This window comes from Echeneis naucrates, chromosome 4 (genome assembly GCF_900963305.1).
Source record: "Echeneis naucrates chromosome 4, fEcheNa1.1, whole genome shotgun sequence".
NCBI classification, from domain to species: Eukaryota; Metazoa; Chordata; class Actinopteri; order Carangiformes; family Echeneidae; genus Echeneis; species Echeneis naucrates.
Window position 1 is genome coordinate 3452903 of NC_042514.1, and position 24429 is coordinate 3477331.

At 43.8% G+C, this 24429-nt stretch overlaps 1 protein-coding gene across 4 annotated transcripts; it reads left to right on the forward strand.

The window, feature by feature from the left end:
* The first annotated feature begins 981 nt into the window (after window positions 1–981).
* usp13 (ubiquitin specific peptidase 13) lies at window positions 982–23921 on the forward strand. 4 transcript variants are annotated; one of them, XM_029499995.1, is made up of 21 exons: window positions 982–1302; window positions 2828–2953; window positions 4652–4712; window positions 7004–7125; window positions 7743–7885; window positions 8088–8272; window positions 8492–8589; window positions 8694–8884; window positions 9189–9260; window positions 10696–10789; window positions 12106–12231; window positions 13254–13407; window positions 13605–13779; window positions 13882–13970; window positions 14581–14703; window positions 16685–16708; window positions 17069–17212; window positions 18773–18942; window positions 20512–20704; window positions 20846–20930; window positions 21173–23921. In XM_029499995.1, exons 1-21 carry the CDS (start codon window positions 1192–1194, stop codon window positions 21267–21269), a joined length of 2583 nt encoding a protein of 860 aa, XP_029355855.1. In that variant the 5' UTR covers window positions 982–1191; the 3' UTR covers window positions 21270–23921. The 4 variants fall into 4 exon arrangements, with proteins under 4 accessions (XP_029355855.1, XP_029355856.1, XP_029355854.1 ...); XM_029499996.1 differs by having other exon boundaries at window positions 12109–12231; XM_029499994.1 differs by having other exon boundaries at window positions 983–1302; window positions 10696–10801; window positions 12109–12231.
* Window positions 23922–24429: the final 508 nt, after the last annotated feature.

A 24429-nucleotide genomic window follows, 5' to 3' on the forward strand; every position in this document is an offset into this window, starting at 1 on the left:
AATGCTCCCCTTCTTAGGCAGAAATGCTGAGCTGAAGCAGACTCAGGCTGGGTGGCCATCTGCCTCGACCAGCAGGAGTATGATGGAACAGAACAGAAATGTTACTAGATATCAGTTGATTTTTTTTTTTTTACTGAGCTGGGCGGCGGCGGTTTGTCCGAGGCCACCCTGGTAACGATGGAAGCGGCTGATTTGCTGAGATGTGGGAGTCTGTGTACTCCCTTTCCTGACTCCTTGTTCTTTGTCCTCCAGCTGAGAAACAGGCTGGTCCTTTTCCTCTCTCTTCTTTTTATCCTCCAACACTTGAGGCCTGTGGAAATACGAGCAAGTCTTTCTCCTCCTGCTCCTTCAGCTGGCCGTATTCTCTCTGAGTTTGGTGTTGGACTTCCTGGACTGCACCTGCAGGTTGTTGTTGCTGCTCTCAGTGGTTCTTCTGTTAGTAATCAAATTCTTCTACCTGTGTGATACATTCATGAACTGATGGTAAAAGAAACCTACCGTTCATTTTTGGATGGAGCACCTATTGAGTTGAGGTTAAAAGAACAAGGTTTATGGATTTTCCTTTGGGGTCTGTGAAGGCCACTGACCTACCTGACAGCTTTTATCCGGGGAAGTTGGCAGAAACCACATCATGAACATCATGCACGCTTTTTATTTGTGCGTTTTAATACGTGTTGCGTTACGTTTCCCTGCATTTAAATAGTGAGTCCACCAGGTGGCAGAAGTGTGGCGACACAATGATTATTGCCTGATTATCTAAAGGTTGTGGGGGTTATTTCGTGTGAATTTGGCCACTTAATATAAAGGCAGCTCGGTTGATTCCTTAATATTTGAAGGACCTCCAGCTTTAAACACTGACTGACTTACAGTGTGTGTGCTGGGGGGTGCTGTAGATGGTGTGGGCGGCTTTATGAATCATCCCGGAGGTGGGAGGGGCCCCACCTTCACGGAGCCTCCCTGTGTGATGCACCTCCGCCCTTTTTTGTGTGTTTGTTTGTGTGTTTGTCCTGCAGGAGGATGCCTGCAGCCTCCGCCCCTCTGTCATTTTATTTATATGTTTTCCAGCGTCACGTCCCCGCCAGGCCGGAGGAATGTAGAGACGGGGCCGCTTTAAAAATAGCCTCCCCCGGCTGTGACAGCGCCGCTCCGGACGCTGCGCCGCACTGAGGAGCGAGAAGCAGGAATGTGAAGATGGCTGCAGACCTCGGAGAGCTGCTGGTCCCTTACATGCCCACCATCAGGGTCCCCAGGACGGGAGACCGGGTTTTCAAGAGCGAGTGTGCCTTTTCCTTCGACTCTCCAGTAAGTGCGTCCCTCCGTCCGCCGCACCGACCCGCCGAGCGGACTGTTGGCGGGGGAAACGTGCGTCTCGGGCGGACTGACAGTCTGCACCGACTCGGCTGGACGACACGTGAATCTGGTGTCTGAATATTTGTGTGTGTGTGTGTGTGCCCCCCCCCCCCCATTTGAACCTGAAAGTAAAATAAATAATTAATTGTTGTTTACATCTCAGGATAAGGATGGAGGGGGTGTTCCCTTTGTGCAGGTAGGACTGAGGGGGGGGGGGGGGGGGGGGGACTAAACCAGTGAACAGAGACCCCCCAGAGTCACACACCTGGACCAGGTTTGCATGTGTTCAAAGGGCCTGAGCAGAGTGGAAATGTGAAGACCTCGTTATTTCCGTGAATTTTAAGGTTTAAAGGTGTTCTGTTCGATTTCTGCTGCTGTTTTCAGTAGTGGCTCATTTTAATGGTCTCATTCTGACTTAAAATGAGATTTTATACTCAGCAGTGAGTCTGTGTCGCTTTAAATCGGTGTAATTTGGGTTACATTTCCTTATTTGCTTCTTGTTTGGTGATTTGAGAGAAGAGCTGCTTTGATTTCTGTTGAATCTTACGCTGTTGGCCGACTTACTTCAGAGGTCAACAGGCCACAGAAAAAGAAAATCCTACTTTCTCAACCGAATCCGTTTTTAAAGGTGACTCAGCTGTCTGGAGTTCATCATACTGGCCCGAGAGCTGGTTTATTTTTATCCTTGCTCTCTTGAAGCTCATATGTCACTCTGGGCCACTTAAAGGTTTATCTCGGAGGTGTAGGAGGCCTACACTGATGTCGGATATTTTTGAAGGGGTACTCTTGGTGTCTGTTTTGAGAGTGAAAGTTCAGGAGACTGTGATTCTGTATTTTAAAAAAAAAAAAAAAAAAGGTCAAACCAATACAGTACAATAACTCAACTGGAGATGGGACATGACACTTAAATGTGAAATAAGGTGAAATGTTTTGCAGCTGGAGCAAAACCTGCAGGTGCTGAATGCCCGAAAAGGGGAAACAAAAAAGAGAAAGAGGGAATTCATTGCTGTGAAGAATTCTTTGGCTTGAATATTGTGAAAAAGGAGCCACGATGCTCTCCATGGAATACACTTTTGGCTCCTTGACAAGCAGTTTGCTTGAGCCAGACAGCGTTTTTAAAAACGTGCCTGCAGAATCACTGCTACTATGTCGTTTTTCAGCTTAAATGCTAAATGCTCATTATGATTTAACCCGGTAGCTCCTTTTTAATAGAGCTAAAATGAAGGCCCACATTCGTGCACAAGCTTTAAATAAACATCATGTAAGACATGAATACTTGTGTGTGCATGTTGACACTGAGCTGTATAATTCTGCCTTTCCGCAGAAATAGGCAGAATAAAGACAGAAGATTGTGAAACACTGAAGTAAATTTGATGTCCCTTTTGAAGATTTTCAGCCTCTTCTTGTTTGCTGCTGTGCTCGTTTTTCTTCACCTCGTCTCGTGGCTCTTTGTTCACTGTTTGTTTTGGTCCTGCAGGAATCTGAGGGAGGCCTGTATGTGTGCATGAACACATTCCTGGGCTTCGGACGAGAACATGTGGAGAGACATTATCGCAAAACAGGACAGAGTGTTTACATGCACCTCAAGCGACACGTCAAAGAGGTACGTTTTCCACTGCGGGCTGGTTTTAACAGTAGTAACCGTCAAATCATATTTCCAATCAGTTAAAGCACAAAAGACAACCGGAGAGAGAGCGCGTGATAGCTTTTTAACGAGGAATACAACAGAAAAACCCCAAAATCGGAAGTGATTCCAGCTGACAATACATGAACTTCTCTTATGTACAAGTATATTTCAGTTTCCAGTGTCAGTCTGTTTTACTTCATCAGAAAACGATCTACTGCAGTGTGTAAAAATCTGTATTGTAGTGTTGGCCAATTCATTAAACGTCTGTCTGAAATCTTGAGGTGAAATGTTTTCAGTGACATGAATCGTTTGATCCTTCACCTCTTTGTGCTGGAAATCCACTTCACCCTAAAATGAAGTCACCAGAAACGCTGACATCAATGTGATTATTGATTATTTCTAATGTTGTACGCCCACTAAATTCAGGAATCACAAAAGCAGCATTATTTCTGATATGTTGGGGAAAAGGAGAATCAGGCCTGTATCTGTAACTCTGACCTTTCATATCTTTCTGTTTGTAGCTGTTCTGAGCAGATAATATTTTTGCTTCACATAGCTGCCATTTTCTAAAAATCTTGCTGGCAAAATTTGGCTTTAATTCTGTGGTCAATCTTTTTTTGCGGTAGTTTTTCTTCTTTGGACCTAATTCCCATATTCCCTGAAACTGGCATCAAATGAAATCAATTGAACTCTCTACTACTCTCCATTGTATTGAATACAATGAGAATCTTCCTATTTGCACGTGGGGTGGACAAAATAACACAGGCATTTTCCGATGTGGTGTTATTCTATAAAACATGCTGCAGTAATATGTCTGTGTGACATTTTAGTGCGTTTCTTCCCTGAATGTCTACAATAATGAATTCAACAGGGTGTTGTAGCTTTTATATGAACTCATCACTCGTGCATCCGACCGAGTTGATGGTGAATAAGGAAAAGGGCCGAGCTGCTGTTGCTGCTGTGTTTTCTTGTCGGCTCTAATTGCCCCCGAATAAGCTGTGCTTTGTAAAGAGCTGCTATTTCCATGCCTGAATCTGTCCCGAAACAGCTGCTCGCATTCTGCAGGCTCCTGTGTCTGCTGTTTTTTCCCATGAGTCCACTTGGCCTCCAGTGTGTCAGCAGTCTCTCTCTCTCCGCCCGCCTCCCCGACACTTTAACAGGAAGTAGTCACCTCAACCTGATCGGACCTGACAGACACCGGGATGTTTTGCTGCCTGTCAGTTATTTGGCAACGGGACAAACGTGAAGCCACCGATAATATTCCACCTGAGAAACTCAGGAAGGCTGGAGAGACGACGGCACACAGTAAAAGCAAAGACAGGTCCAAACACGATATTAAATCCACTGTAAATGGTGTCCGTCCGTCCAAGTCTGCAGGTCAAACGATGCAACTCAAGCACTTCTAATTTCTCATTCTTTAATTTCGACCGTGACGTGCCCGGGTTTTCCCCGTGCTCTGTAACCTGATCGGGCAGCTGGAACATTCAGCATCTATTTCTAACAAAATGACAACCATCTGGATCTTCTGTCCGGGCAAAGCATGAAAGGTTTTCTCAGCATTTTACAAATCGAGTAAAGTCCAGGTTGTACAGAATCAAAGGTGTGAAAGGGTTAAAAAATGTAATCCGTGCTCTTTCATCCAGTTTGATCCCTCTTCCTTCCTGTGTCTTACAGAAAGCCACCGGAGCTGCAGGAGGCGCCATCCCCAGACGAAGAAACGGAAAAGTGTTTCTAGGTAAGCACAAGTATTCACAGGTTTTATTTCATGTGGTCATTTTGTAGAGCAATGTCTCAGATGACAGACTACGTTCTTGGATTACTAATGCCGATTCTAAAATAGTTCCCGAAGCAGCGTTTGATTATTTGAACCCGTTCAGTTGTTTGGTCAGGCAGTCCAGGGTTTCCAGCTGAGGGGGGTCAGACCTCTCCAAGAAGAAACCTGGTGGGACACAAAATCAGACAAAAAAAATTTACCAAAGAAAAACCGTTTCATCATGTCTTTTATTCTTTTCGGGAAGAATATTGGATTCAGTGATATTTTGATGAAACTGTTTTATTTGGGAGTTTCTCTGCCGATTATTCAGAATCTTTAATATTGAATTATATGGTTTTTATATAGATGTGCAGTGGAAGAGAAATTAGATTTTATATTGAAATGTGCGAGTATAAAGTTGATGAATGTGATCACAGCTGGCATTCAGCAAGAGACAGGATACATTTACTTCTTGGAAATATTAACAAACACACATATTGTTCTGATTATAAATATACTTATAACTCCACACAGAAAGGCCTGAGCCGAACCCAGGATCAAACCCTGTTTCTGTGAGGCTGCAGTGCTAACCACTGTCCCACTGTGCCGCCCTTTACACGAACCTGTTCCTTAAAATAGAGCTGACTTTCTGCATCTGGTTAGAGTCGGGATTAAACCTTTTGTTTCTGAACCAAACATACTAGCTGCTGGTGTTCTGCTGTCATCGGGCCTAAACACAAAACTGAGCTCATTGACGACAGGAAAAAACAAAAATGTGCATCTCGTTTCTTTTCCTGAACTCGTGCTTTTATGTGAAACTAAAACTTGTAAGCTGATGTTATTGTTCGTTACTCTGTGGTGACCTGCCAGCCTTTGCCCAAAACCCTCAGTTGTCTCTCATGTTGAGACCCCCCCCCCCCCCCGCAGCCTCCGGTGGGCTAAACATAGTTCATTTATTTGTACGTGTGGTTGGTAACTGCTCTAAATCAAAGCCCGCCCCTGTTGGTTTACAGTGGGGCCGCCTCCTGTCAGTCTCTGGCCCTTCAGCTGCCGCCACCTGTCGCCCTCCTGTCTGGGCTGACACACTTCCCCTGCAGCCATGACGCTGCTGGCGGGGTTAGTCGGGGGGGCGGGGGGGGGACCAGGTGTCTGTCTCGCCCCCACTCGCTGTCCGTCCGTCACTGCTGGAGGAATTCCTTCCACTCAACCTCTTTGTAATGGACGTCCCCGTTGTCTTAGCACCCAAACTTGGATTTGCCCGTCCATGCCGACGTCCGACTGACTCTCTCTGGACTTGATGACGGTTCTTTCTGTCGTCCATTTCGGACCTTGGATGCGACAGCAGGCAGGAATGTGTCGGCCGTCATCTCCATAGCAGTCCGGTGACCTAATGAAGCCTCCGGCTGCTGACGTCAGGCCACCGTTACCATGAAACCATTAGGCACAAAAACAATGTCCAGGACCATCCACGAGCCATTACACGACTTCAGGCTGGTTAAGAAAGGAGGCTGGCTGAAGCTCTCCGCCCAGAAATCTTCACAGGGATAAGTTCAAATTGAGCAGAATTTTGGCCTCAATTAGCCGAATCACAGAAAACAAATCAAACTCGTTGTTTTACTTCTCACTGTTTTATTTCTTGTACGACTTTAATGCTTCTTTTTGTGAAGTTGGCCTAAAACATCATCATAATAACATTCAAATGTACTCATTTTCATTGTTGATTAATCTATCATTTATTTTCCTGATTAATCAGCTCATTTTTGCATCTGGAAATCCAAGAAAATATATTATTTGGGATATAGATATGACAAGCAGTGCAAAAAAAAAAAGTTTCTTTGGTTTTGAACTGTAAATCAAACAAACATGGACATTTTTCACTCCTTTATGGAAGAAATGATCAGTTTAGAAGATATCCAGCAGGAAAACTTCTACCGCCTTTATTTTAATTATTCAGTTTTATTGTGTGACTGATGTGTTTACGGCTGTACAAAGATTCAGGCAGCTAAATACAGATAAATTGTGTCAGAGTGAAAAGGACATCAGCGTCATCCTGTCACTGTTTATAAAAAAACGAAACAAACAATACCGTTGATGATTTTCTTTTTCTGAAACCTCAGACTATTATGGTATTAACCGAAGGAGTGAATTCAGGACATAAAAAAAGAACAGACCTCACACTGGAGAGCAGAACATGAAGTAAAAATAACCAGCAGTAACCTTCATCATGGCTCAATAATAAAGTAATGATGCAGCGTTTGCTTCCTCCCTCTAAGATCTCGAGCTAAACCGTGATTTTAACGGAGAGGACTATGAATACGAAGACGAGGCCAAGCTGGTCATTTTTCCGGACCACTTCGAGATCCCCTTACCAAATATTGAGGAGCTGCCCGCTCTGGTCAGTGAGTCCAGGCCTCACCGGTCTGCGTGTGTCTCCATGCATGCTCAGCACTCAGTGGTTCCCCACAGACAGATGTTTACTCTGCCTGAAGCTGGATCTGATAAAAACACGGAGCAGTTCTCTGATGTGCCGTAGCTTCGGTCATCTCCCCGGGTGTCGGCTTTGGTGTAACCAAAAAACAAAAGATTAACGTCCAGGGGAACCACTTGGTGTCTTTTTTTTTTTTTTTGTTTGTGTTTCACTGTTTGCATGGAGAACGAAGGAGACATTTCAGTCCTTTCTTTCATAGATTTTTTTTTTCTTAGCTTTTTTTAATTAGCTTTGGATGTAAAAAAAAAAAAAAAAAACTATGGTGCCGTTTTTGTTTTTGTTTTTTGTTTTTTTAAGGGATTTTGCATTGCTTGTTTTGGAGTTTCCAAGCTCATCTGCTTTGCTTCTTCAGCAACTTATTTTTTTCCTTAAATCTTGCATGTTCACCTTTGTCTTTTCTTCAGCACATCTATTGTACATTTCTTTAAATGTTTGTAAAGCCACGTAATCTGTTTGGTTTTTAAGGTGACACAGTTGCAGTTCTTCCAGTGAATAACACCTCTGCTCTCTCCTCTGACGTCCAGGTGACCATTGCCTGTGACGCAGTGCTCAACGCACCATCAGCTTACAAGAAGCAAGAACCCGAGTCCTGGGAGGAGGAGATCCAAGTGTCCCGGCACGCCAGGAGCCTCAGACAGCTGGACAACGGGGTCAAAATCCCCCCCAGGTGGGAATGATGTTCAGGGGTTTGATCATTTTAGAGATGCGTTTTCCTTCATGCTACATTTCTACATTGACATACACGTTTTTGGTTTTTGCACAACCTTTGTCCATCAAAATCTAACAAATGAGTCCAACTCTGAGGAGTCGACGTGGACGGCCGATTAAAAAGCAGCACGACATAAACACCAGTCTGTTTCTGTGGTCAGCGGTTGGAAGTGTCAGAAGTGCGAGATGAGAGAGAACCTGTGGCTGAACCTGACGGATGGAGCGGTGCTCTGTGGGAAATGGTTCTTCGACGGCAGCGGCGGTAACGGCCACGCTCTGGAGCACTACAGGGAGACCAACTACCCCCTGGCGGTCAAACTGGACACCATCACCCCAGATGGAGCAGGTCAGAGGCGTTCGCCTGAACTGCTGTTCATGTTGACTGTTTGTGGCGTCGCTCTTTAGACCCAGACTCCGAGTCTGCGTCCGCTTTTATAAACTCATTAAACGCACATTATTGACAACTTGAAGAACCTTAACGTGAATAAAAACAGCTAAGTCCACTTTAAATTATTTTTTGAAGGAGAAAATCAATATTTTTATCTCTGATTTGTCTCGTCTGCAGATGTCTACTCCTTTGAAGAGGAAGAAGCTGTGTTGGACCCCCACATATCAGAACACTTGTCACACTTTGGAATAGACATGCTACAGATGCAGAAAGGAGTGAGTTTTCTTGGCTGTGAAAAGCTGAACTATTCTCACACACACACACACCAAAGTGAAACTGACTTCAGGATACCAAGTCTGCGCTCTGCTTTCCCCTTCAGACGGAGAACGGGCACCACACGGACAATAACGCCCGGCCGCGCGTCAGCGAGTGGGAGGTGATCCAGGAGTCGGGCATGAAGCTGAAGGCGGTCTACGGTTCTGGTTACACGGGCGTCAAAAACCTGGGCAACAGCTGCTACCTCGGCACAGTCATGCAGGTCCTCTTCAGCATCCCTGACTTCCAGAGGATGTAAGTACTCGAAGCAAAGTGAATAATCCGCGACACAGCAGGAGGAGACGCCATTTTTCAACCCTAGATTTATCAAAATGAACCAATTTCCATTTTACATCTGTGACTCTGTCTCATTTCATGTGATTATTGGTGGACAAGGCGTGGTTAGAAATACAGAATAACAATATTAACACTGAAGGAAACGCCTCCTGTGTGTTGCAATAAGCAGCCACGTGGTGTGTTTCCTGGGCTCTTGTGTCGGTGCGTGGCGTCCCATGTGCTCCTTCTGAGGTGAGCTTGTGACATGTATTTTGATCTTTAGGTATGTTGGTAATCTTCAGAGGATATACGACTATTCACCCCTCGACCCGACCCAAGACTTCGCCACGCAAATGTAAGTGACCCGAGTTACGTAACGTGTTCCACCACACAGACAAAGCGTGTCTTTGGCTGAAAGGATTTATTCAGCTGTTGTGATCGGAATTAGACATCAGTAAGTTCTGAGCTTTATAACTGCTTTATAAATTCTAGTTAAGCAAATGTATGAAGCATGCAGTGTTTTGTTATGTAAGCTGGCGTGTTGCTGTGCAGCAGGTAAAAGGAGTCGCAGGCTGACAGGTGATCAGCCATGTTTGTTTTTATACTGAGGCACATAGACGGATAAACACGTTTAGACCTTTAAGTGAATTCATATTTACAAATACTTAAATAGGAACACACTACAATGCAGACAGATTTTTCTTTTTGGAAACATATTAAAGTTATAACTGTAAGAGCTGCCGAGTGCCTGCCGTCAAAGTTCATGACCCCCAGAAGGTCAGAAGGTCAATATATAATATAATCAATATCTTCAATCAATAGGCTGGTGCAATAACAACCACAGTTATTGCACCAGCCTATATATATACACACACACACACACACACACACACACACAATCTCAACTCAACTAACACAATAAAAGACTGATAGACTATTTGAAAAATGGAATAAAACAGTAAAAACAGTTATAAAGAGTAAAAAGGCACCATCACATGATGGCAAGTGTGTGAGAAGGAGTGTTACGAAGCGGTTTAAAAGAACAATAATAATCTTATTTCTCATTTTCTTCTTGTTGCTGTTTTGTTTCTGTTCTTTCGGGAACAGCTGAAACATCTTCTAATTTACCCCGAAGAATCGATAATCCGCTCCGACTCTGACAAACCACAGTGCAAATTACAGCAGAGCCGTCTGCTGTACAATCCGAATTATAATTGATGATGATAATTCATTCAAAGATCCTCCCCTGATGTTTAATCAGCTCCAGCCAACAGAATTCAGTGTCAGTCAGTATGAACTGAGTGGGGACGAAAAATCTTAATTCCTCCGGTGATCCTGATGAAACAAATTTAGCCTGGCCGTCTGGCGTCTCCTGTAGAAACAGAGATATCCAGTTTTTCATTGTATAAAATATTTGGGCCTGTACCACCAAAGGTAAGTGACGGAGAAGGACAAATATATCTCTGACTGTTTGTGATCATTTTAATTTATTTCATATTAAGGCTGGAGAAAAACAGACAGACCCTCCAGATATAATCTGTGTTGTTGGTAACCATGACAACCCGAGCCAGATTTTTTATTTATTTTTTGTAATCTTGAGGCCAAAAATCCGTCAGGGTGAACGCGGCTGTGAAACCGGCCCTGGGACTGACTTTTTTTTTTTTAAATCGACAAGTAAAAAGACACGCAAATGCACATGATGCCAACAAACAAACCCACAAACAGCACCACAGGAAGTGTAAAGCGTGATTGTGCGCTGTGACGTTTACGCCTCTGTTCTGGTCCAACAGGGCTAAACTGGGACACGGACTGCTCTCAGGCCAGTACTCCAAACCACCCATGAAATCTGAGCTCATTGAACAGGTGATGAAAGAAGAATACAAGGTATTAAACTGGGTATGTCCAGCTCCCAAACTGGGTCCATAACCGACAGAAGCATGTTGCTCAATCCTGATCTCAGCTTCCCAATTTAAACACAAAAGATCTTTTCATCATGCAGGTTTTTCTGTTTTTTATTTACGCACTTCAGCTTTTTGAGTTTGGGATTGTTAAACTTTCCTGTTTGTTTGTTTTTTTTTTTTCCCCCCCACACCTTTTTTGGTCTAAAGATAATTGGCTGCTGTTTCAAATTTTGCAACTCAAATTGTTTTTGAGCACAGCGGCATGATGTGACATGAAATCGCTGCCTTTTGAACCGCACGCTGAAGTCCACAGCTGCCGGGAAATTAGAAGAGGAAACCCGTCCAGGCATAATGGGACCCAGTCTAGGTTTGTAAGATCCAGGCTTCTTTAAGCCTCAGAAACTGATCCTGAACTGGAGTCAGGTTTGGACACACATTGACAGCTGGGAAGAAGCCAGGATGGTTCGTGCTAAACTTGACTTGATGGTTAATGAAGCTGTCCAGATGGCTGCATGGTGTCTTTCTGCCGTTTGGATGTATTTAAAATAATTAGAATTGTTACGACATGTAACATTTACTAAAGACATTTTAGTTGGTGCGTTTGTTAAATGATACTTTGACATTTCAGAAAAAATTTCATCTTTGATGGATCAAGTCCCATCTCCTTCATGTTAAACTGGCAGAGGCGGATAACGGTTGTGTTTGCGCTTAAGTTTCTGTCTGGGTCAAATTAACAAAATGTCTAACTGCGCTAGTTGGTGCAGCTGGGGTGTTTTTGCTAATAGCGGCCTTAGTTACTGATCAGAATAAGATAATCCTTTATTTGTCTGTAACAGTAGTCAGAAACACATCTGTTTAAAAAAAAAAAAAAGTAATAATAAGAAAAAGCACAAATGGAAGATTAATTTAATGAATGTGAGATGTTATTTATTTTTGGTTTGAGTCTGGTAACAACCAGCCACTTAAAGCTTCACCTCCTGTTTGTAGGTTTTCAGGTGTTGATGACTTTGGGCTATCAGGAGCATCAGCCATCTTTGTATTTACTATTAAAGTACACCATCTGAGCTGAGGTAGCCAGAAAGCGTGCTAACTGCAGTGAAAAGATGTCACAGAGAAGAGGGTGAACATTGGTTTTTGTTTTTCTCTTCTGGAAATGAGCAGGCCTGCTCCTTTACTGTTACTAACTTACAGATCGGCCCTTTAATGCTGGCAGCTGGTCTGCTTGTCTTGTCATACGCTTCCCTCTGAGGCAGGTGACGCCCATTCAGTCTGTGTGACGCCACTTTGTTTTGGTTCCAGCAGCAGCAGAAAGGCGTCTCCCCCCGGATGCTGAAGGCCCTGGTCAGCAGGGGACACCCAGAGTTTTCCTCCAACAGACAACAAGACGCACACGAGTTCCTCCTGCACATCATCAACCTGGTGGAGGTGAGTGAAGCTGGACGCAGATGATCACAGAGGAGGAGGGGACGATGCGGGGATTAGACACCGGCAATGATGTGTTGAGCTGGTTTAAAAGAAAGAAAGAAGTGAAAGCATAAAGATAAAACTTGTAAGCAGGTCAGTGATTTGTATTTTTTCTTTTAGAGAATTGTTTCATTTATCTTTAAGCTTTTCATAACCAGCTGCTTAACATTTTCATCAACATTTGAATTTTTTTTTATCTATCTGGTGTCTCTATGTGGAACTTTTACTTTAGAGCATCTCCACAACTGCATCTTCATAAAATGTTAGTAAAAACTAGATGTGGGTGAAGTTATTGAGCCATCAGCAACCTTTCCTGCTCTGTGTGTCAGGCTGCATGCGTATTTCTGTATCTTCTCAGAATAGAAGGGCCGGGCTGCAGAGGAACCGTCATCAAACCGCCGTGTTAAGTCGCGATGCCATTCCTTCATCACAGTCTTGAAATAAACACCGTGTAAACGTCCCCCTCCGGTTCATCAGTACGAGAGGACACGGAGCTGCTCAGCCTTAATCGTTAATGTACCTTCGATTTCTGAGAAGATGCTCCGCTCTGTGTGAGGGAGGCGACTCCCAAACTCAAAAGTGTTGCATTTCCATAATGAATGAACGCATCAAGAGATCTGGGTCAAACAGCAGTCAGGCTGAAGTCGTGCCACAGCAAGAATAGCTCGTGGATACAGTTGCAGTTCAAGCTGTGGTCTGTCTGATCCTGTACAGCTCTCGAGCAAACATACAGGTCTTTGAGGCCATATTGGTTGGAATTTGATGAATTATACTTTTTGACTTGGAAACAAAATGAAGACAAATGTTCAGCGTTCACCCTGCAGAATGTTTGAAATGTCATTTAGGCCAACCTTAAGATTACCAGAGCATCCTGTTAAAATTTCACCAGAATCGAGAAATATCCGATTTAAAAGGTGAAAATAAAAACATCCAAAAGCCAACTTTTAATTTTTTTTTAATAAATGGTCTCTCTGATCCTGCAGAGAAACAGCGCTGGTTCGGAGAATCCAAGCGACGTGTTCCGCTTCCTGGTTGAGGAGCGAGTTCAGTGCTGCCAGACGCGTCGGGTGCGATACACTCAGCGGGTGGACTACTGCATCCAGCTGCCGGCCCCCATCGAGGCCGCCACCAACCGAGGTACAGAATGTTTCTGCTGTTATCAACCCGATGGGCCCGTGTGAAGGTAATGAACAGCGGAGTAAACGAACGTGTCCTCGATGAGGACGCTGCTCTGCTATGTGACCTTCAATGATATCTCTTAAACTGCTGGTTTAGATGTCCCCATCGCTCCTGTGTTGCATTTAAGTCTTCTGTCTTTGTTTTGATGCGGCCAGAGGAGCTGCTGGCGTATGAGGCCAAGCGTAAGGAAGTCGAGGAGAACACGAGGGCTCCTCCTCAGCCGGTCCGAGCCCGGATCCCGTTCACCGCCTGCCTGCAGGCCTTCACAGAGCCAGAGAACGTGCCGGACTTCTGGAGCTCAGCTCTGCAGGCCAAGTCGGCCGGAGTCAAGTGAGCACACACTCCCCCACCCAAAATCTGTCCACATCAGCCGCATCTGTGAACTTTGCATTTCCCTCCCCCCACCTCAAAAATCGGCATCTTCCTCCGCAGGACGTCCCGTTTCGCCTCCTTCCCAGAGTATCTGGTTCTGCAGATCAAGAAATTCACATTTGGGGTTGACTGGGTCCCGAAGAAACTGGGTAACTGTCTCTTTGCATTTTTACTGTTTATTCCCTCATCAGTGTGGTGACTCAGTGATTTTAGGTCTTTGTATACAGCAGACGCCAGCAGAGGGCGGCATCGGTCTGCGACCTACGAGCCACATGACAGATGACATTTCTGCCGAGGTTTATTTTTGCCCAACTCATTTATGGCCTCACTTGCACTTTTAGGACACTTTTAGGCCTGTAATAGTTTGTTTTTATATTTTGGGCAACTATGAATGCTTTTAATTTGATTAGGAAAGTTAGGCGGGAGGATCCTTCATCCTGTCTGCTGTTTTTTTTTTTTTTTTAAGAGCTGCTGCAGTTTAAAGTTCAACCGGGACACTGAGATGAGAAACATGTAAACGTGTTCCTTGAATTGCAGCTGAGGTGCAGAGACATGTTGGGTGAATTCCATAAACATACTTATGAATCGTCGGTGTTATATTTGGCTGACGGTCACACAACCAGCCGCCACAGTGAGATTATAACTGTGTGGACTAACTACATGATCCAATTTCCCCTGCATTTCCTTTTAAATTGTGGCGTATTTAATAAGAAATGTAAAGTTTTAATATCTTCCTCCGTCCATCTCTTCTCTGGACAGACTTGGCCATCGATGTTCCAGACTTCCTGGATCTCAGCCGGCTGCGAGCCACCGGGCTGCAGGCGGGCGAGGAGGAGCTGCCCGACCTGATGCCCCCGATCGTGCTACCCGAGGACACCAGAGGTACGAACGGGCCGAGTTAACACTTTTTAAAGCTATTTTTAAGGCCGTTTATTCCATGATTTGACACGACAGCGTAGGAAGGCAAGAATCGAGGGGAGGAAGAACCGGAGAGACCATCAGCCGATATGTTTTTGATCTCCGCTGCATTTTGGCAAACAAGCTTTGGTGCCGGCGTCTCAGTCCGCTTCAGAAATATGGTGCTGTTCTGAGTTTGGACAGAGAAAAACCCTTCAGGCTGCCATGAATCCCCACCTGTACTCCACAGGAGCATTTATACTCATGCATAAAGTGGCTCTTGTAGCTCCTGGGGGCATTTTTGGCCCCTTATTTCCAAATTCACAGCCGTGTTGTTGCTTTCCCCGAACCACCTGTGCTCGTGTTTTATTTAGCCAATTATATTTTCTCTTTATTTATTTACATGGGACATGGTTTCATCATGAGATCTATGAAATATTCAGCTCAAAGCCAACTTAGAGGTGTTTTTTTTTTCCCCCCTGAGGGGGATATAAAGTTTAAATTTATGGGAAATCCTCAATCAATTACTAAGACAACGTTTTTACAGTGTGCTGAAGCCTCGTAAGTTCTAATCATGGTGTGAGATCCCTGAACTGCACTTCTTTGGGCTGGAAGCCATCAATGATGTTGTGGCTTTTTGGAGACTTTCTTATTTCACTGTTTGCTCGGTGATATTTCCGTATTTTGTGGTCCTCTCCTGCCGAAGGCCGAGACTACAACCTCGCTCTTTTTCCTTTCTTTGTCTCGGTCTCCACAGTGATTGTAATCCCGATTCCTCCATCTCTCCTTCTGTTGTTTGCAAAGTTCAAACACATCAACTCAACAGTGTCCTCCTTAATATTTTAGCAGGCGTGAAGCACAAAGTGTTCTGTAGTGTCTCCGAACACAAACGCAGAAAGGTCCAAAGAGCAGTAACATCTGCAGGCAGCCTTCACGTCTTTACACAGACTCGGGGAGACTTTGAACATGTTTGCCTCCGTTCTTCACCTCTGCACAGTCTGGAGTCTACCTGCTGCCTCAGACCTTCTCAGCCTTCTCATCCTTCCATTGAAATGAAACCACCTTGGTGGAGACGGCACCTGAGAAGGCCTCTGTAAACATCAAAATATAAAAACAGAGACACGAAAATAAGTTCCAGTGAGCCAATCAAGTTCTTTCCCATTTACATGTTGGGAAATAAAGAAGATGTAATTCACTCGGCCGGCATCAGCGGTCAGCTCTCCACATTCAGAAGGTTTTTGGTTCTTCTCATCCGTAACGCTCAAACGCGCTCTTGTTTTAAAGCTGCACATTCTCTCAGACTTTGGACTTTGTTAGGAGGAGGGAGGTTCACTCGTTTCCGGCTCAGTCGGTGTACATGTTGGATAAATGATGATTGACACTGATGGAAACTTCTTTGTCAAAAATAACTTTTAGCAAAAAGCTGAGCGTTGGATTGGAGTCTGAGCGGCTGAACTTCTGATTGCAGTGTTTTTGGGAACAGTGGGAGTCCATCAGTCTCCTCGCTGCGGGGGACGGAAAAGACAGTTTGACTTGAGCCCGTCTTGCTGCTGACTTGAATCAAACCAGGGACATCCCGGCTTTGATTGATTGTGGTGTACCGATTCAGCGCGTACCACCTAACCCTCTACTTAGTTTGATTCCTGCTGGGGGCTTTTGCTTTATGTTGTAGCTTTCTTCTTCCTTCTTCACTACAATCTGAGAAGAGGCCATTGGTTTGATTAGCCACTTTTATCTCGGTGATATTTAAACCACTAATATTAGCGATAGTAGTACAGTAACTTTTACGCTAACACAAGATGAATGAACCAATCTTTTTTTTTCTTTTTTCTCCAAACAAAGACCAAACCAGCACACGAACAGACAACGATGTTAAAAATTGTTTTGAAGATGGTCACCGTTTTAGTTGCACAAACGTAACAAGAATATAAAAGCCATCTGAAACGGTTTTCTTTTCCTCTTCCAGATAACTCAATGGGCTCCGTAGACTGTGAGTATTTTATTTCTCTTCAATATACCTTTTCTACTGTAGTGAATGCATAACAATGTTATTCTTCTGCCATAGAGGCTTTATTGTGGGCATGATAAATGTCTCTGAACACACATACCTGAGCAGCTGCTGCATCGGCTTCCAAACAAACTGCTGCTCGTGTCTCTGCTCATTTCAGCCGGACTCATTCCTCTCCTTGATAAATCATTCAAGAACCCCACCCCCAGGCCCGATTCTGCTCTTTGCTTAACGAGGCCCTAAGAGAGAGCCGCTGTTGTTTAAACCGGAGGGTTCGCCTGATTGTGTTGAATCAGCAGCCGTATATTTTTAGGCATTGATGTCGATTTGTTGGCTCCCCAGCTCCAGAAATAGACGAAGCGGCAGTGATGCAGCTGGCGGAGATGGGCTTCCCGCTGGAGGCCTGCAGGAAGGCGGTCTACTACACAGGCAACATGGGCCCTGAGATGGCCTTCAACTGGATCATAGCCCACATGGAGGAGCCTGGTAAGGAGAGAACCGACAGTTTGCAAATAAACGAAAACACAGATGGCAAAGGAGGAAAACAGATTGTGCAAAATAAAGACAACCTGCACAGTATTTATTAACGGACAGAATTTAGTGTTAAATAGTACTCACTGAACTCCTGCCAAAGTGTCTGACTCACTCAAGCAGATGCAGCAGAACCAGATATACTGTCTCAAATCATCCTCCTTGGCTGGTGATTATGATTCTCGACTTAAGCCGTCATTACCGGCAGGTTATGTTCAGGTTTTTCTTTTTCCTCTCCATTCTGCCCATCATGGAACCACAAAATAAACAGCACCTTGACACCTGAAAATATACAGCTGCCTGACTTTGAAGTGAGCTGGAAAGCTGAATAAGCTGAAAACGCGGTGATACCAGAAAATGCGAGTGACAAATAGCCAGTCAGAGCAACAGCTGCAGCTCTGAGTCTGCAAACGTCCGGAGGTCACCGAAAGAGCTGAGGTGGAATGGAGAAGCTGCGATGAAGGAGAAACATAGCAGGGCCTTTTTGCAGCCAATTACAGGCTTTCACAGCAGTTTGTATTTAATTTTTTTTTATACCAACACAACAAAACTGCAGCAGCTACACCGATCCCCTGTATTGGACCTCCTCAACACAAAGGTGTTTCAAAATGAGCGATATATCACATCTTTACTGCAGACGTCTCTCCGTGTGGGTCTGTCTATTAGACCGTCACCAGAAACTTTGTCAGAGTTGACTTTGTCCCTCGTAGCGGGACTTCCCCCGAGGGCTCATCTCCTGTCACTTTTATTTCCCGGGTTGGCAGCAAAGAGCCTCTGCAGTGGAGGGAGATTGGAGCGGCCTCCCTGCCTGTTAGTGTTTAAATGAGCCTAATGCATCTGCAAAGCCGGCTGCATTCAGGCTCAGTGGCATCAGTTAAAGTGTCGTCCCTGCTGCACAAAGGCTATTTCTTCTGCCTCCCCCACTGTTTCTTTGCTTTCATTACTTTCCCCATTTGAATTTTCTTTTTTAACGGCGTAACTTTGGAGTTTGTGCCCTCATAACATTTCCTTTTCACTGAAGCAAGCCCCGCATGATGCATTTACAAAATAAAAGTAATCACATCTTCTGAGGACTCGATCGCCTCCAGTAATGTATCCTATTTGATTTGAGCGTTGACGCCATGAAAGCTGTAATAACGTTCAACCGGGGAGGAATTTTTCAGTGGAAGTTTGACGACAAACATCTGAAGTGTGTGAAGGACACGAGACGAGGAGGCTGAGATAAAGACGGCTCTGTGAGATAAGTGGGACACGTCGTCATTAATGAGGACACAGGAATGTCCTCTCTCCTGGTCTGAGGGTCACTTTCATTTGAGTTTATTGAAAGTGCAGGAAAAGGCTCCCGGAATGAGAAATCACATTTATACTTTACACAGAGACTGTGGAGTTAAATGTTTGCCACCTGACAGACAGATTCACTTAAAGACGTTGATGTTCCTGAGGCGTCTGTCACCAAAGCCAGACATGTATTCTCTCTCGTTATTTCTCTTCATCTGTCTCTCTCTCTCTCCACAGACTTTGCAGAACCTCTCACTCTGCCCTCCATGATCAATCCCGGCCCCTCCGCCAGTGAGAGCCCCATGGGCGCCACCCCGCTGGCCAACTCGCCTCCCGAGGAGAGCATCGCCATCCTCACGTCCATGGGCTTCCCCCGCGCTCACAGCATCCAGGCGCTTAAAGCCACAGTCAGTCACCTCACGTCTTTTCTTTCTCTTTTCGTCTAATAATCGGTTTCTTCCAGCTGATGTTTCTTCATCCGCAAACATTTCCTATTCAGAGTCTGTTCTCATCAGCCTCGCTTCGGGCCTAAGGCTGCTTTTCTTGAGACTACAATCCGTCACTGTACACCCAGTGATGTCTCGTGTTACTGGCGGTGATGAGCGTTATCTGTTTGGAACAAACACAAACGAGGCAGCCGGTGTGGGCAGCGTCGGCCGCCATGTCTGACCCGATGAGGGGAAAGAAGAGTCGGTCTGTAGGTGGTGTTCGTGCCTCGTTCCGTTTCTTATAAAAACAATTGATGGTTATGTGGAAGAAAGAAGAAATCAGGCTTGAGGAAACGAGGGCAAAAGAACCACCTACACAAGCTGATGAGCGTAGAAGCAAAAACAAGAAACCATACAAATATTTCATATAATTCATATAGCACTAAAAACCAAGTTACAGAAGAGTCATGGCGGAGCGGGTGGTGTCAGTCGGTAGCAGCTTCTGGCCGGCCTACTTGTTTGCTTTCCAAACTGCAAATTTAATAGGTCCTGCATGTCAGAGTGATTAAAGATGCTTGCTGTACATGCTGTTTACAAATAGTCCCAGCAGCATATGGACTGAAGCGGCCTGCCAGGGATCAGAATCTGTCGCAGCCGAAACCCGAACAGCATGAAATGCATTTTTAAATGTGGACAAAGAGAATGCTGCAACAGCAAATTCATTAACACCCCCCCACATGTTTTTGAAATGGCCCCTGACTCTCAGGTTTCTGCCCCCCCCCCCCCCCAGCAAAAATAGCCCAGCAGGCTGTTGGTAGGAAATGGAGAGCAGGCTTCCTTGTTTATCGACACCCCCCCCCCCCCCAGACCATCCACCATGTTGATGAAGAATTCTGACAGCTGGTTTATTATTAGCTCAAAATTAGGAGTGGTTATTTATTTTTATTTATTTTTTTATTTTTTTTACTTTAGTGACAGACAGAAAAAACCACCGGAGAACCAAACCTGAACCTCCTCCCTCATACGAGACGTCCTCCAGCAATCACACCTCCACTCTGGACTAGAATCAAACATCTCATATTAGCTCATATTACCGTGTCCAGCACGGGACTGTTTTCATGAGGAGTTAGTTGAAGATGACACAGAGAGATTTAGAACAGAGGAGTACAAAACATTTTTAACTGTCACTGAATAAAACTACACCAAATCAGGTTTTATGATTCTCAGGGAGCATATTCTTATTTTCTGTTGCCACATCTATCCATTCGGCACGGGTTTGGGGTGGGGGTTGTTCTTTTAGAAAGATTATATCTGTTTCAGATTTAAGGAGTGATATTATTATATTTTTGGGACCAAGTGGCTTGAAGTCAATGCTTGGTGAAAGTTTTTTTATATGTAATTAATATATGGTTATTACTGTCATGTCTTACCTGGGAGCCCAGAAGGAGCAGCCGCTGTCAAGTCTTGGAAAATGAAAAGGATTGTTTTTTAAAAGGGAACAAATATTTCACCACTTTGTACCATCATGGCTGGTTTCTATTTTTGCAGAACAATAACCTCGAGCGAGCACTCGACTGGATCTTCACCCACCCGGAGGAGGAGGAGGAGAGCGACGCCATTTCATACATGGCTGACACAGAGCCCAACGACAACACTTTCTCCAACGCCAACTCACACAGCGACTCCACGCTGTCCCCAGACAGAGACACGTCGGGCCCAAGAATCAAAGACGGGCCGGGACGTGAGTATTTACAAGCTGAGGGATCCGCTGATGATTAAATTACTGTAATTACTGCTAAAAAAGTAGCTACTGAAAATATTTGTGTTTTTCCTGCTGCAACGTTTAAACAGCCGTCCTTATTTTCCGACTTTTTCGTTCCAGGTTACGAACTGTTTGCCTTCATCAGCCACATGGGAGCGTCCACGATGTCTGGACATTATGTTTGTCACATTAAAAAGGAGGGAAGGTGGGTTTCTTATCGTGCTGCAGAGCCGGTGGCACATTTTGAATGAAAATGAGACACTTTTCTGTCCAACTTTTCACTCATCAAATGTTTTTCTGCAAAACTGAATTAGTTATCAATAAACTCTTTGGAAAATAAATTAGCCAATCCTGTTTTGATAAAATCAATGAAATAAACTGGCACATTTCTCTCCTCCTCACTGCATCGAGTTTTAAAAGGTAAAACTTTTTATCCTCCTCCTGCAGGTGGGTGATCTACAACGACCACAAAGTGTGTTTGTCAGAAAGACCTCCAAAAGACTTGGGCTACATCTACTTTTACCATCGACTGTCAAGCAGTTAAAGTCACCCCCCCGCCCCCCTCCAGCCCCCTCCACCCCCCTCCACCATGCAACACTTAGTAAATGCCAGTCTTTCCCTCCGAAGACAACTGTATTAACAGCTACAGCAGAAAGATGGAAGTCACCTCTCAGACCAGCCGCTCGCCTTCATTCGGAAGCAGCCAGGAACTCTGGTCAGAAAGGGAAAGCAATGTGCTTTGTATGTGCATTTGTGTTACGTTATGCTTTAAATGTAGATTTCAGTGTTTATGTTTCAAAACAAAAAAAAAAAAAAGATGTTTTTCTTCTCGACGGTGTCGGTACAGAGGGAAGCGTGCAATTTCTGCTCCTGGACTGAAAATAACGTCACACGTCAAATCTCATTGTTCCTCCTCTCTCTTCTCTCGGCCTTCTTCAGCTCCGGTGCCAATATTTTCAAAAAGGGAGGAGGGAGGAGGAGGCGGGGGGTTAAATCTGTGTTTGAAATGGCAGCGCTTCACTGCCAACCCTGAAATGCTCTGAAAAAAAAAAACAAAACAGAAACAACTGTGCTGCTGGTGGCTTTGTAGTTTACTTTCAAGGAGTAAAAGTTTTTTTTTTTTTTTTTCCAGGAGCTGAGACTTGAAAAAGCGTTAAATATTTTGGTTTGGAGCTGAGAGGAATTGCCAGCGTAAGATGTGCAGATTTCAGAAGGAAGGAGCCGTGAATAGGTGTTAAACGTGACTGTACTGTAATATACAGTGAGAAGATGAGACTGTTTGTCTCTTTGAATGGAAAACCTGCACCAAGTTAGTGACACTGGCTGATTTATCAACTAAGATATTACTTCTTTCCCTGAAAGCACTTTTTTTTTTTTTTTTGCCTACAATACGTTCAAATTTCGCACATGATGCGTTTGAAGTTGAACCTTTTTATTCAAAGAAGTGAATGTGATACGTAAAATTTCGAGCTCCTTGGAGGCGGCCACACATCTATGCATCTATGATTTAATATAGTGAGAAAGCAAAGCTGTGCTTATTTTAAAAGAGTCCTCAATTCTGCTGTGAACCTGTTTCATTCATAGATTTTTGCCCAAATTGCAGAATATTTGCGTGGCAGGCAAAAAAAAAAGAAAAGAAAAAAGTCTCAGCTGAAGTTCCTTCATTTTGTTTCTTTTATCGCTTTGACAGATTCAGATGCAGTTCACAGGAATGTTTCCTTCACCTGCTGCCACTTTTCATTACAGGTCTTTATTTATGCATCTGAACTCTGAAGCAATATGCACTACAAACCAAACCTACTCTGGAACCTTCTGAATGATAAAAGCTGCACAGCGACTCATATCTCCTCTTAAAAAAAAAAAAAAAAAGAAAGAAATGTGTGTTTCTGTCCGGTGCAGTGCTGAATGTATAACTTCATGGTGCTCACTGCAACCAAAACCACCTCTTCAGCTTTAATACTCAAAAAAAAAGAAACAAAGTTGAGGAAACAGTGATTGCACGTTGTGGATCTGCTCACGTTGTTCTTTTCTACTTTGTTTGTCAGACATTCAGGAGTCTCCCGACTGTTTCCCGCTGAAAGGGACAGTTTTCTTTGTTGCAACTCGAAGCGCTGTGTAATATTACAGTAAATAGTTTTGTGTATTTGTGTTTCGTCAGGGGCATAGACGCACAATTCCAGTTTTGACACCATATTTTAAAGGGGAGCTCTGCTGAGAATCGACTTGTTCCACTTTTCTTATGTTGTCAAGCTTTAGTTGATTAGGGAGTCGATTTCTGACACATCTGAGTCAGACTTTTCGAAATGTCCTTCAGCACTTGAAAAAAAGTTGCAGGATTGTTGTTCCTTGAAGCAAAAAGGGGAAAAAAGCAGCAACTTCATGGAGACATTGCGATAAATATCGACACTACAAAAGAAATCCACGTCTCTGCAGAGCTCTCCTTTAACTCCACTGTGCCTGGACTTCCCTGAGCTGAGCTTCAGATCTTACTTGACAGACTGCTGCAGCGTTCATTGTTTCTGAAAGGTTTCTCTATGCAAGTCTTGTGTTTCCGTTGTTCCTCCTAATTAAAAAGAGAAAAGTCATTTTATTTTTGTTTTCCTAGAAACCGAATGTGTCCTCTGTCGAACTCTGGATGTTGTCGTCTTGTTTAATGATAGTTGGTCATAAGTGTGTTCAGATATTCTGTGGAATTCATTTTATTTCCCAGCACTTTTTTTTTGTGGTCCTCTCCATCATGCTATCGTCTTTGTACTTTGGTTCCAGCTTTCCCTCCAGCTCGGTCTCTTCCGCTCTTCTTCTCTACTTGGTTCGGTTTGTCACAAAAAGGCTTTTTCACTGTCAGCATGTGCACTAGACGTTGACATTTAGTCATTTGGATTGTACCATTGTACTTTGGTGAGCTTTTTTTTTTTTTTGTTCTTTTTTTGTTCTTTTTTTCATTTTACGAAATGTCAAAAAGGTTCTTCACCTGTTTTTACTCTGGTGCCTTTTTGCGAACAAGTTTGTGCCAATTCTGTAGTTTTAATTACATAGTTTTCCTGAAGGGATTATTTAAAGTTGACTTTTGTAATGTATGCGTTTATCCAAATGTGGCTTAAGTGTATGTGAATAGAGTCGAGACAGTTCAATATACCCGGTGGCGCTGTTTACTTACGATGTTTGGATAATTTAATAAACTCCACATTTGTTGACACTTGGATTCTCAAAGAATGAACCAGAAGCTGCAGTTTCATCAGTTCAAAAATAAGACACGACAGTGCAGAATATATAACAAGTTTATTTTAAAAGTTTACTTTCATATTGTACGTTTCAAAGGTGCTAATGCGTTCCTTGTGATTATACAGGAAGAGTAATATGCATTATAGTAGGTATTTGAATAAATGAATTACTGTATATAAAGTATATAATTTCTAAGCTCATTCATCAAAATATCATTTTATTCATACGTCTGAGGTGATAAATAAATCAGAACAAACTAACTTTGTACACATGTTGAGTTAAAGGAGCGAAGAAAGAAATGTACACAATGTGTACGGATAACCGTGACCAACCCCAACCGATGAAGCTGGAAATAACATTTTAGGATGAATGTTTTATGGAATTGAAAATATTCCAAACGTTATAAAGTAACATACATAAATATGAAAGATCTTTAGAAGCATTGAACTCAAAGAGCAAACAAAAATTCTAGGCCACATTGT